This window comes from Apus apus, chromosome 1 (assembly GCF_020740795.1).
Source record: "Apus apus isolate bApuApu2 chromosome 1, bApuApu2.pri.cur, whole genome shotgun sequence".
Taxonomy (NCBI): Eukaryota; Metazoa; Chordata; class Aves; order Apodiformes; family Apodidae; genus Apus; species Apus apus.
Window position 1 is genome coordinate 94,967,855 of NC_067282.1, and position 13,541 is coordinate 94,981,395.

The window sequence follows — 13,541 nt, forward strand, 5'->3', positions numbered from 1 at the left end:
CAAAGCAGTCTGCAGTGAAAGTTTCTGAAATAGGCAGAATTCCTAATTTGCAGGCAATCCACTCTTCTCTTCAGAATGTAGAGCCAAATGAGAAGTAATGAATATATATGTATGCTTGAAGTTTGGTTATAAGATGGATTAGAGAAAATCTTGTATCAGTTCTTTTCAATGTTGCCAGAAGAAGCAAAATCAGAACTGTAAGATGGAAATACTAATTCTATTAATACAATATCTAATACTTAACCTGGAAAATTAAGTTCTTAAATACCTGAGGCAGTCTCATTCTGGTTGTTTCAAGTGTATTCAGAAATACTAGAAAAATAATTTTACATAACTTTTACAGTTCACATTCCAAGAACACGTTATTATGGTGCATAAAGGAACTTTGTATAAATGTCTTTTTTTCAATTTCTGAAGTCTGTCTAAAGAGTAAGACCCTCAAAGTGTTTTTCCCTGTTCAAAATCTAACAATATAGAGCTAATTGTCCTGGTTTGAGCCAGGACAGAACCAATTTTCTTTTAATTACTTTTCAGTTAGGTCTCTTCTAAGTAACTGCACTTTCTGAAATTAACAGCATGTATTTCAGTCAGTGTCTGCTTCTAGGACTGGTAACACTCCGTGTTCATAGTTACTGCTAGAGGAGGGTGTGCAGAGCCACGGGCACTGCTTGGTGCCACTAAACTTCTTGTGCTCTGCAAATGAAAGAGAGGAGAAAGGGTCACACCAGCAACCATCCTGTGGGGAAGAGTGGACTGGACAGGTGACCCAAAATTGACCAAATGAAGTATTGCATCCCATACGTGTGTCATACACCTCAGTATAACTGAGGAATCACAAGGGTTAAGCTCTCTTCATTCATGGCCAATTCTTGGGTCCACATCCTGAATCTGTGTGCTCCCAAATCTAGTTCCCCTCTGCTGCCCACCCCAGGGATCCAGTCCAGGATGTTCCCAGGGCCTGCCCTGCAGCCTCAGTGGTGAGGTGACTTGCTGGGGGGAGAAAGATACTGGTTTTATCTATATTTGTATACATTTCTTGATTTTCTTTTTCATCAGTATTGTTTCATTAAAGCTATATAGTTTAGTTTCTAACCCAGAAGTCTCCCGTACTTTCTGGGGGACTTTACTTGACACTAATCTTTTTTTATTTAGTATGGAAGAAGTCTGAGTAGGAACTATTACTCAGAAATTATTCAGTGGGATCAGAGACATCACTATTAATAATTTAATACTTTCAGCTGGACAATGTAGAGTTGGATTTGTTGATATTGTAGAATACATGCAATGTAATCAGCTTTAAGACTCTGTGCGTAGGAGTGACGAAGCAGAAGTTTCCTGTCATGGGACTGATGGTTGAAATCTGCATCTGGTAATGATTTTGCATATTGAGTCACACATGCTGTGCCTTTCTCATGACTTCTGCCTTTGGAATGGATTTTGTTATTGGGATTGTTTTTTTTCTACATCTTATTTCAGAATCTCATGCTTGATGTTGAAACCTGGGTAAGAACACACTGATAAAAACATACTCAGTAGAGAACCTCTTCGGTGGTAAATCTTTATGGGATCTTGGATCATTTTTGTAGGGATACTTTACTGATTGATAATTGTGTGACACCATTACCACTTGACTCTACTTCATACTGAGGTACTTAGCATATTTATAAGTGTTATGTACTGCTGTTTGACAGTGAGATTTTATTTCAAAGAAAAAATCAGAAGATGCATGACAGTAGGATTATTTCTCACTTGACTGGAGTTTTGATGTCTCTTGGGTAGGGAGAAGCAGAGGAGATCTGTAGAGGCACTGCAGTTGATGGCTATGCTGTTTTTTTCTATCAGTACAAGGGTTTTTTGAACAAATGGCAGTGATGCTTTGCACTTCAGAGGAAATTCATAGGTGCAGGAGTACCTGGTAATGGAGCATTTGATTTAATTTAAGAAACGTAGGTAAATCTTGGGGCATATATGCCTATCTTAGGGATTGATGTAATTATTGATGCTTCACTCAGCACTGGTGGGGCCACATCTGGAGTTCTGTGCCCATTTCTCCTCAGTACAAGAGAAATGTGGACACACTGGAGAGAGCTCAACAAAGGGCCACAAAGATGATGAAGGGCTTGGAGCATCCCTCCTGAATAAAGGCTGGGAGAGCTGGGACTGTTCAGCCTGGAAAAGAGAAGCCTTAAGGGGATCTCCTCAGTGTATATAAATGCCTGAAGGGAGGGTGGAAAGAGGATCACAGAGCCAGGCTCTTTCCAGTGGTGCCCGGTGACAGGACTACAGGCAAAGGGCACAAAATGAAACACAAAGTTCCCTCTGAACATCAGGAAATACTTTTTCACTGTGAGGGTGACGGAGAGCTGGCACAGGTTGCCCAGGGAGGCTGAGGAGTCTCAGTCCTTGGAGATACTCAAAAGCTGTCTGGACATGGTCCTGGGCAGCCTGCTCTAGGTGGCCCTGCTTGAGAAGGGGAGTTGGAGCAGATGCCCTCCAGAGATGCCTTCCAACCTCAACCCTTCTGTGATTCTCTTTTTTGACAGTGTTGTAAAACATTTGAGATGGGAACTAAGCCAGTCCTGTTCTTCTCTTCTGATGCTCTCTCAAGGCCCTGTTAAAAGTACAATCACAGCGAACTTCAAACCATGAGGTAGCTGGTAAACAGCCACATAAAAGAATCGGTCTCAGTGCTGAGCAGTTGGACTTAATCTAGCAGAGTATCAGACTTTGCACAGTCCTCCTGACAATCACAGTTAGGATTGCAGTTAGGCGTGGAAAATTTCTGACAGTTAGCTTGTGGCACTGAGATACAGTTTGGTAAATTTTTAAGAAAAGGGACACTCTTCCTGCAGATTTGTATTAGAATAAAATGAAAATTCTATTACATACAACTTGCATTTCTTAACTGTCCACCTCTCCCAGATTTCCCTGTCTGTAGCACACAAAAAGTGCAGTGATAAATGCTTTCAGTTCCAAGGTATCAGAAGAAGTGCCACTTTTTGACAAATGGTTTAGTAGCCATTGTTGTCTGTGAGAGATACCTGAGCTTTCAAGTACTTTTAAAAGTGATTGATCGTGTACTGACTTTTAAAAATAAATTTCTAGAAAGGTAAGCAAGATTACCTGTAGGTTTCCTAGCACAAGATCTTTTCCTACATCAGCAATCCTTCCTTCAGGCATTTGGATTATAGAACTGGGGATTTGTGTGCAGTGGAAAACATAGTTGGTCTTTGTAAAGTTTTTTCCTCTTGATGTTGGCCTGCATGTCTGATGCTGTGGCTAGCTGGCAAGTGAATTTCATGCACATCTCAGTGAGGAAGGCTTTCTGATGGCATTAGAGTACTGCTGGCCTTAGTGAATTCTTGTTTTCATCACAGATTATATGTTCTAGGCATCTTCTTTCCCACACAGGCCAGAAGAAACCTCAATCACTTGGAACTGTCACTGTATTCCAACTAATAGCCCATGTAGGAAAGAAACATGTCATGGTGGGCAGTCAGGACAAACTACTTTATTTTCTTAGAAAATATTTTGGCAAATTATGCACTAGAAAAACTTGTATTGTCAATGTATCTTGATTTCACAACAGAATCCAAAAGATACTGAAATCACTGAACAGCAGCTGATGTCTTGTTGTCTTTTCACAGGAAACAACTGTAATGCCAGATGTGGGCAACTGCCCAGCCTGCCTTTGTTCTTCTGAAGATGCAGAAGTGCTTATTTTGTACCAGCCTTGGACAAGAGTGCCAGCTAATTTACCTGACAGTGGGCAGGGGCGGGGAGAGATGAGCAACTTCTCAATCCGGCCAAGACACAGCACAGATGTTGGAAGTTTTACCACTCAGCAGTTGATGCTGGGATGGGGCAAAGGCCTCATAGCCAGAGGCTGCTTCAACAAAACCAGAGGAGTCTACAGCTGTAGTGAGGATTTGGTTCCTCTCACTCCCTCCCCCCCCCCCAGCTAATAGCACTATTGCCTCACTAGGAGCCAATCAGCACACAACAAATGGCCCAGTCCTGCCTTGTCATAGGTATAATACTAGCCTTCAGAATCCTCTATTTTTGAGGAAGATAACTCCTACTATCCAGATGGGTCAAAGGGCTTGGACCCCCTCTCCTCCCCAAGCAGGGCTCTTTGGTAAGACTCGCGCTCTGACTCTGTCGGATGTTACCTGGGAATTACTAACTTGAGCTCAGTTTTTTGCAGAATGTGTATTTATCAACGGCAATTCCAAACTTACTGTATCTCTTGCCTTAATAAATCATAGAATCATAGAATCATAGAATCCTAGGGGTTGGAAGGGACCTCGAAAGATCATCTAGTCCAACCCCCCTGCCAGAGCAGGGTCACCTAGAGTACATCACACAGGAAGGCGTCCAGGCGGGTTTTGAATGTCTCCAGCGAAGGAGACTCCACAACCTCTCTGGGCAGCCTGTTCCAGTGCTCTGTCACTCTTACAGTAAAAAAATTTTTCCTGATATTCATCTTAAACCTCCTATGCTCCAACTTGTATCCATTACTCCTTGTCCTATCACTGGTCTTCACTGAAAAAAGCTTAACTCCATCGTCTTGACACTCACCCTTTACATATTTGTAAACATTGATGAGGTCCCCCCTCAGTCTCCTTTTCTCCAAACTAAAGAGACCCAGCTCCCTCAGCCTTTCCTCATAAGGGAGATGTTCCACTCCCTTAATCATCCTTGTGGCTCTGCGCTGGACTCTTTCAAGCAGTTCCCTGTCCTTCTTGAACTGAGGGGCCCAGAACTGGACACAATATTCCAGATGCGGCCTCACCAGGGCAGAATAGAGGGGGAGGAGAACCTCTCTTGACCTACTAACCACACCCTTTCTAATACACCCCAGGATGACCTAGCTTTTCAACCTTGTGAAACTATCTCAGTGAAAAAGTCCTTGGCAGGGCTCTGAAACAGATGTTGACTGTAATAGTTGGCTGCACGTGTAATCCTTTAGACATAAACCATTGACCAAGTCTGGGACTAGGACTGGATCCAGCCTCCTCTAGCTTCTTCTCTCACAAATTTAGAAAGCAAAGGGGTCCAGTGTGAACCCTGTGACTAAATGGGAGGGCCTTCCTCAGCCGCTTTGCAGACTTGTACCCTTTTATACAACACCAGGAAATCGCTGTTTTTAATACAGACATGTGCAAACTGTGGGAATTCAGTGATGTTGAATCAATGGTGCCAAAATTACCATCTAAGCATCTGTTAGTAATTGTAAAATTATTGTAATTAGTGGATGTTACCACCATTTAAGCAATACATGATCTAGTTAATCTGGCAGGAAATCAAACCTGAAAAATCCTACACTTTAAACTAGTTTTCTTTTTGTTTTTTTTCCTTTTTTTTCAGTTTCCGGCATTCATAATTAGTACCAGATCCAATTCTGTTGCCTTGCTGGTAATACCTTTTTCCTAAGATAGAATAGGCAAAACATATTCAAAAAGAAAATGGTGTCAGTGGCTGCTTTGCTTAGTTTCCAGTAACTATATCCCTTTTCCTTCACTGATTGTCATTTATTTACTAAGCCTGCCAGGTATTTTTAGTGAATCACACGGGAAGTGTCGGTTTTTCCCTGGCATACCTTTCCAGAAGCAGTGTTGGTACTTAGAGCTCCCTCTGCTGGTCTTGTGACAGCAAATTAAAAATCCTCACCCAAGAGTCCAGACCGGACAAGGACAGGAGCAATATTCAAACATCCTTGTAAAAATGTTCGTGGTTTTTGTTTCGTTTTGTTTTGTTTTTGTTTTTTTCACATTTATTAACAGGTTTTTTTAAAGGAGACTGATTTCAAACTAAAATATCCAAACTATTTAGCCAGTAATTCACTGTCACAATGACCTTATCCTTAAGATTCTTGCCTGTAATCCATATACGTATTTGTAACTGACTATGTGCTAACGTAAAGCTGTTGATTTCTCAGTTAGTGATGGCCTTGGCTGCAGTGATCACAATATTGTGGAGTCTGGGATCCTGCTGATCCCTGCCGTACCAAGGCAAAGATTTTAGATTTCAGAAGAGCAAACTTCAGCTTGCTCAGGGCTCAGTTGGGAGTCTGTGGAAAGATTCCATGGAGGACAAAGGAGCTGCTGAGTGCTGGGAATTTTTCAACAAACCTCTCTAAGTTCTTTCAAATACTACGTGTCTAGCTCCTAGTTACATTTGCCTTTTTATTTTATTTTATTTATTTTTTTATTTTACCCTTCTCTAGCTGCTCTGGCCCAGGATTCCCTCCTGCCTGGCTGCTGGAGCCCAGCCCAGGAACTTAAGAGTCTCTGCCCAGGCTGAGGGACTTGGCTACTACTTTCCTGTTTGCAGGTCCAATCGGTAGTAAAGCTGAGCACATGTCTCAGGGACAGAGACACTGAGGACACTAAGATGGCTGGTTACACAGACTGAGATAAATAAGGTGCATATGCATAAAACACGAGCAGCCAGGTCTCCTTCCTCTTCTTCAGCTGGTAGAGATAGAAGCTCACTAGTGAAAGCACACACATGTTCTCTGATACCCCAAGTGCCAGCATGGCCCCTCTACCTCCTTGGTATACCCCTGCCCTGGCCTCAGGCCCTCTTAACTGCTTCGTGGTCCCCTGCTCCCTGGATAGTCCAGCTTTTGCTAGTGAATACACATGTACACACCAGGATTAGGGAAGATACAGACACACGTTGTTTCCCCCTGCCCTGCCAGCACCAAGCACAGGGGCTGTGACCTGCAGTCCTGCTCCAGCTGCCAGTGCTGAGCCCCTGGCTCTCGCTAGTCCCCCCCAAGGAGCTGCTTTCCAGGACACACACCATCCCCACCCCAGCAGCTGGAGGTTAAAGACCCCTACTCCAGTAGATGACACCACCTCCCTCATCTGACTCCAGGAGCTGGCATCAACTTCACTCGCACGCACACAGCTCTCACCAAGAGCTGGCACCTGGTCCTTGTTGTACACATACACAGAAGATAATGAGACTACATAGAGAAATAACAGTTAAAAGTATTTAATTTAAAGATACAAGAAGACAAGACAGACTGCAGTGATTAGGGCTCAGCCAAATAAGCATAAAGACTGGTCCTGTTTAACATGCAACCACGTAAATATATGTATTATACCCTTTTCTGTCTGTGCCCCTCTTTGTTCCTTCCTGAGTCTCCTTCCTCCTGCATGTCCTGTCATGGGTTTATACAGTTCTGCTGATTCCTGAACAATTCCCAGCTAGGTGTCTGGGATTCCCCTGGCTCACAGTCTTAATCAGTTGTGAATTCCAGGTTGGGATTTCCTAGTCCTGGGAGTGATACCTGTAGTTTCTGGAAAATCCATCTATTAATATGAGTGGTGAGGCTTGTTTTGGCAGGTGTGTGTCTCTGTATATTTGGTTTCTGGTTTCCCTCTTTTTCCTTTGGTTTCCTAATTGACACGTCCTTGGTCAGATAACCTTGCTGGAATAGCTCTTGGATCAGAAACCCCTAAAGGAGCAGACGCTCTTCTTCTCCATAACCTTGCACTGGAACCATTATTCATTTCATGGTATATAAAACAAGCATATACTGAGCTCCCAAATGTCTAGACTTTTGATGGAGTTTGTCATATAAGCAATCCTGGAAAAGATTAGCCATAAGACCCTGCTTGATATTCCAAGAAAGGTGCTTGCTGGCATTTTTTAGGCAAAAGGTCTTTTATGGTGCATATAAAATGTTTGGATAAACATGTAAAAAAAATTCTTGGTAGGTGAAATATTTCTGTTTGTGCCCTGATAGAATCTAAGATGCCACCCTCCAGTCATCCCCACTGTGCAATCTGTGTGTCCCTGGCCCGGTGTTCTTATGTGACCTGAGATTTTTTTTTTAAAAGGCCAGAAAGGAAAGAAAAAAAAGGGGGGGAGGGTTCATAGGTCTGTATGCTAGTGTGTCTCTTCCTTCCCACGCATGATAAAGATCATAGTGAGCACAGAGTTTCTTATCTTTTTCAAATAAAAAATACAAGAAAGTTCATAGTTGGAAAGCTGAAAAATCTTGAAATACATTAATAGTTTTTTGTCTTTCCTCTGTGGGAATGATGACACCTCAAATCTTTTAAATCTTTCCATGAGAGGCTCAGAAAGACTTTTCTTAAATTTTCACTTCTCAATAAATGTGCATGGGGCACATACATGCAATACATACACTGATGTATCTGCCTTCCTCTTGAGCATGTTTTCCACTGGACGTTTTTAGGAGTTAACTTCCTTCTGAGTTTATAGGCCCCGTTCCTGCAAATGAAGCCCCAGAAATATCTTTTTTTTGACAGCAGCCCAGTCTGCATATCTAGGGCACAACTTCTTTTCTTTTTTTAACTTGTGCCAGCATCAAGGCTGTAAAATGTATAAATGGGTTACAACCTAAATTCTCCTTCAAATACACACGTAGATTTGCCATTACACTGAGCAACGAGATGCACATGCTGTACTGGCTAGACTATTCTTTACCCTGGCTGCATCAGTCATTCCTGTCCATACATGCCCTATATGTTTATAAGAGAAGCAGCACGTACCTTCTCTCAATTCTTCTGAATCTCTTGACTGAGTCATGGCAAATTTCCTTTTATGCCTTCCTAGCAAACTGCTTTATTTTTTTGTAAGGCCCTTGTTGACCTCCTAAAAGCTTATTCACTTGTTTGGTATGACCAGTTTTCCCCCACCCTCCACTTTCTCTTCATACTGATTCTTCCCCACGAGTTCTGTGTACTGCTCGGAAAACCTGGCCGCCTATAGCCACGCTTCTTGGAGCTGAAGGGGCACCTCTTTACTGCTTTGACAAAGGAACATTGTACACATGTTGGCATCACCAGCCTGGCTTTTCAAACACAGGCTGTGTGTGCAAGTGATTATGGTAGCAACTAACAGTCAAGACTAAGGTTTCTGCAGTGCTCTCTCCAGAAAACAGCAAGGGGGCTTTCTTCATTCTCTGGGATGGCCTCAGAGTTTATTTCATCATAAAACCAGATCTCACCTAACCCAGAAACAGCATGAGATCTCTAATAGTTCCCTCAGCTTTGCTCTAACTCTCTGCCTACAGTGACTACAGGAGAAGGTAACCAGAGCTCCGCATCCAACAGCTGTGATTTCCTATCTGTTCATGCATGATTAAAGGCAAAGACAAATTACTCAGGTAATGCTCCTTGTCCCTGTGTCAGAGGCCATAAAGGAATGCCATTGCCTACACAGAAAGCAGTGACCCTTCTCTAGTCATATGATCAATCTGTTTACATTGCAGAGAAAGTCTGGATGCACCTTTGGCAGAAGGTTGGGTTTTCCCAGCACCTTCACCTGCCCTGCTAGATCATCTGCTGTTACTAGTCGTCCAACAGAGACACTCAGCCAGAAATTTATGGTTTTAAGTGCTGAGGACTTACTATTTGCAGAAAATTACATCTAGCAGTTGGAATGAAGCGCTTTTTTCAACTAAGGTTTTTCCAGAAAACTTTTAAGATCTTGAATCCTACCTCTAGGAGGAAAACCACTCTCTGCCCATACTGTGTATCCGTTCTTCTGTGCAAACTTTGTTGTACAGAAGCCTCTGGGATATAAGCAGAGTCTTTGTTAATTAGTAAAATCAGAGTCTTTGTTAATTGTAAAATTAGTTCAGCCATATTTGTTCTGCAGCCCTTGACTCTAGAGAACTTTTGAGAGTAAATTAAAAGACACACAAATCAATATAGTTTTCCTAGCTTTTGTCACCAGTTCCCCTTTGAAGTCCCCAAAGTTAACACCCCCAAAGGATGTTGCAGTAAACATCTAATCACACTTGGCAGACTATAACATTGGACTAATAGATGGTGTTTGGTTATCATGTCTATAACTAACTTAACAGCACTACCATTTCCAAACCCGTCTTGCCTAGGTCTTTTTCAGGGACCTTACTCAATCTCCTGTTGAAGAAGATTCTCATAACTAATATTGCTCAGTCTGAGAGCGACAGATTCAGTTCCTATATAGAGAGGTGTAATAGTCACTATTTCATAGTTCCTGAAACAGTGGTGGTTTGAGGCTTGTTTTAGATCTCAGGAATTTAAATGTTTTTGCGTACATATTTTAAATTTGCTAGCTATTCTAGCATCTGTAATCCCTTCCAGCAAAGGGATTAATTAACATCTGAAAGCTGCATATTCTGACCACATTTAAGTCTTGTATCAGAAGTATCTTTGCTTCATAGCAGTTCCAAACCTTTCCTAATTTAGAGTCACATCCCTCTCTTTGTCTTTCCACACAGTTTTTGGGAGAACCAACACTAAGTGCTCAGTTCAGGCAAAAGGGGAACTACTGAATGGGATGATGGCTCACAGAAATTCCTCACCTCAGAAAATTATAATCTCAATGTTATCTTGAAAGTCCTGGCCTCGGTTCTGCTCCCCTCCTACTCTTCAGTTTGCCAATTGCATAGCTGCCTTGTTTCCTTGGGAACACATCTTGCAAGGGTGCTTGAGCCCTCCTGCTTCAGAAGACACTTCTGTTGCAACCCGTGTGCCTGCAGTTAAAGCCTGCCACGTATTGTTTTCCCCATATCACAGCACATCATATTCAGGTACATAATACCATTGTGTTACACAGACAGCAAAGTGGAGTGTGATCCCCTTAACTGTGCAAAGCAGTACAACAGTAGTCAGCTTTTAGACCTATTATTTATTTTCTCCACTTCTGGTTTTCAGTAAGCATTATGGTCTAGTTCAGGCAACAAAGAGGGACGTTGTTAAGGGTAAGGCAGTCCTGTAGGATGAGATTTGACCTCACAGAAGAGCTGATTGTCATCCAGCTGTCAAACTGGATGAGTGTTGCTTCTCTTCTACTCCAGCTTCCAGCCTTCATTTCCCAACTCCTTCCTCACTCCCTTGTGTTGGATGGAGTCGTTCCAGGATGCATCAGTTCAATTAACCCAGAAAAGAGTTGTGTGATGCCAGGAGCCAGAGAGAGGATGCAGCCTCCTCCTTACAGTGCAACTGACTGTGCAGTTGGCCTGGCTTTTGTTCAGGGATGAAGCCAGGGAATCTCTCTCCCAGGAACTCTAATGTAGTCACTACTTGTATTTGCCCACAATATAAATGCATAGGCTAGATGAGAACTCAAAGGAGAAAGACAAGTTACGTACATGCACCTCATTTGTTTTCTAGAGGTGCTTTTGTAAGTCATCTCCCACTGCTGCAAGCCTTCCATAACAGAAATATTATTTGATCAGATAATGTGCCTAAGGGGGCACTCTTCAAAGAAGCATGTCTTACACAATTAATCTGTCTTAACCTCCTACTGTGTCCCCTTGAAAATTTCCACACCGTGTCCCCTTGAAAATTTCCACACCAAAAACTGTATCTTCCAAACAATTCTGCATCTAAATGTCAATATTTGAGGAACTTGGTTTTTTCTGCTACTGTGATCTTCTTGTTAATACTGCTGTTTACTATCAAAAACATGCCTAGGCATCTTAAATTAGGGATCGAATTCAGACATCAAGACATGCCTTGCCTTAGAAATAATGACCTGAAAGAAAAGTTTATAAGTTTCTCTACAGCAGATACGGGGTGTTTATCTATCCACATAAGCACATCTCAGTTTCTGCTGCTTATGTAAACTGCTCTAAGTAGGCATGCCATGACTGATTATACTTCCTCTCTATTTCTAGGAGACTTTATTTCATCAGATAGTTACTGTAAATGAGTCGCTCTAATGCCTTTTATGCTTGTTGTTTGTTTTGTTTTGTTTTGTTTTTTCATTTAAGCACCACAACATGCTAAAATGCACACACTGCAATGGGCTCATATCCACTGGCATTAGGAAATTCTATTCTGGTTGCTAGTTGTGGGGCACCAGCCCTCAGGAACTATGCTTGCTGGAACTGATGTCAAAACCCCATTGTAACCCCCCAAAAATTTTTTGTTTGCATCCCAAAAGGCCTGCCTGAGAGGATGGAGACTGCACTGATGGCAGTGACTTAGATCAGGGGCCAGGGGCGGAGGGGGCAGGTCCACTCCAGCTGCTCAGGCTTCTGACTCAAACACACTTGCTCATCCTTGTGGAGCAAGGAAACTAGGCCTACAAAACAGGGGGCTGCAATGGTGGGCTTTAGAAGCCTCACTGACACCAACTCTCCCCCGTTGGCTGGCCTAACACTGGATCCAGGATTGGTAACTTTCTATTATCTATCTCTTTAAACTTTTCTTCTCCTACTCTCTCTCTCTCTCTCTTCCTAACATCATGAAGTAATGCAAGGCCTAACCATGATTTTTTTCTCAGGTTGTGCAGCTTAAACATACATGTATCGTGCTCTTGTGATCTAATTTTCAGCCTTTATGATCGTGCAGCCTAAGATAATAATTGAAGTATCTGTATTCCTTCTATAGCTTTAAGTAAACCTAATATTCAAATACAGAGTGTCGTTTCACCTGAATCTGATCAAGGGGTATTGGACAGTCGAGCATTTCCTTGGACCCTGGCATTTTCCCTGGAAGGACCAGGTCTGAGACAGAGGTTGGATCTGGCCATGCCTGGGCTCCTCTCTGAGAGGCAGTTTGGAGGGTAAGGGGGTCCGATCTGGGTCTTCCTGGGTTGCCCTACTCGGGTCTTGACACTAATTCACCAGTAAACATCCTAAATAATTCTCTAATTTAGAATATGCAAATAAGATCAAGGGAGGAAGATGTTTCTTTTTTTTTTTTTCCTTCCTGATCTCTTTGTCTTCTCTTCTTTTGACAGGCACAAACAGCATAACCTGAGCCTCCTGAAAACAGCTTGCTACTATGCCTGTGAGTGGGAGCAGACAACCTGCAGAGAGTTCAGTGGAGTACAGAGAGTACAAGCTCCTGTTGTAATACATTTGTATTTAATACTAAACATATAAAAATATATCTTAGTTTTTGCCTGGATTTGAACTGCTAAATGATACATCTTTGTGATTAAAATAAACACTTCTCTGTGCTACAATATGGAAATGCAAAGCTTGACAGCACAAACTTCACAATTTAAACTCAAAAACTAGCTAAAGCACAAAGCAAATATCATTACTGGTGTGACATAACTTCCTTAAATATCTTTTTCAGTTTACAAACTTACCTCAGAACAGCTCAGAGAAGTAATGTTTTTCCCCTGAGGAGAGGGCTGATCTTTAAAACCTCACTTGACATGACTCCAGCGCTTTCTGGTTGTGTCACACTGTGGGAATCCCCTTTAGTCCACAGCACAGCCTTTCTCCATGCTGGCACTGAACTAGGGAATTCACAAACTAGTGTGCACCTATCTAAATACCAGTTTGGCTCATTTCTGAGAGATGATAAAGAATACCAGTCTTAGGTAAGAGCTGGTGGGAAGTCAGACTCTTCAAGGTGCTGGCCTGGAAAACCTGTGCCCACATGCCTACCTTACCATGGGCCAGAGTCACCAGAGTACCAGGTTTGCAGGGACACATGCAAACTCAAGCACTTCTGGCACTCCCTGAGGCTGGAGCAGAGCCCAGCACTGCTGGTAGCTGTGGATGCTCATGTCCCCTTGCAGGGTGAAGCCCATTCCACCCAGCA

General features: G+C 42.5%; 1 protein-coding gene across 1 annotated transcript in view; it reads left to right on the forward strand.

Annotated features, from left to right (window-relative positions):
- Positions 1 to 4,296, forward strand: part of IFNAR1 (interferon alpha and beta receptor subunit 1) — a 36,749-nt gene extending 32,453 nt beyond the window's left edge. Inside the window, exon 11 of the mRNA XM_051618209.1 lies at positions 3,648 to 4,296. Within this exon, the coding sequence (XP_051474169.1) occupies positions 3,648 to 3,965 (318 nt within the window). The 3' untranslated portion in view covers positions 3,966 to 4,296. The remainder of the gene's footprint in view (positions 1 to 3,647) is intronic.
- Positions 4,297 to 13,541: the final 9,245 nt, after the last annotated feature.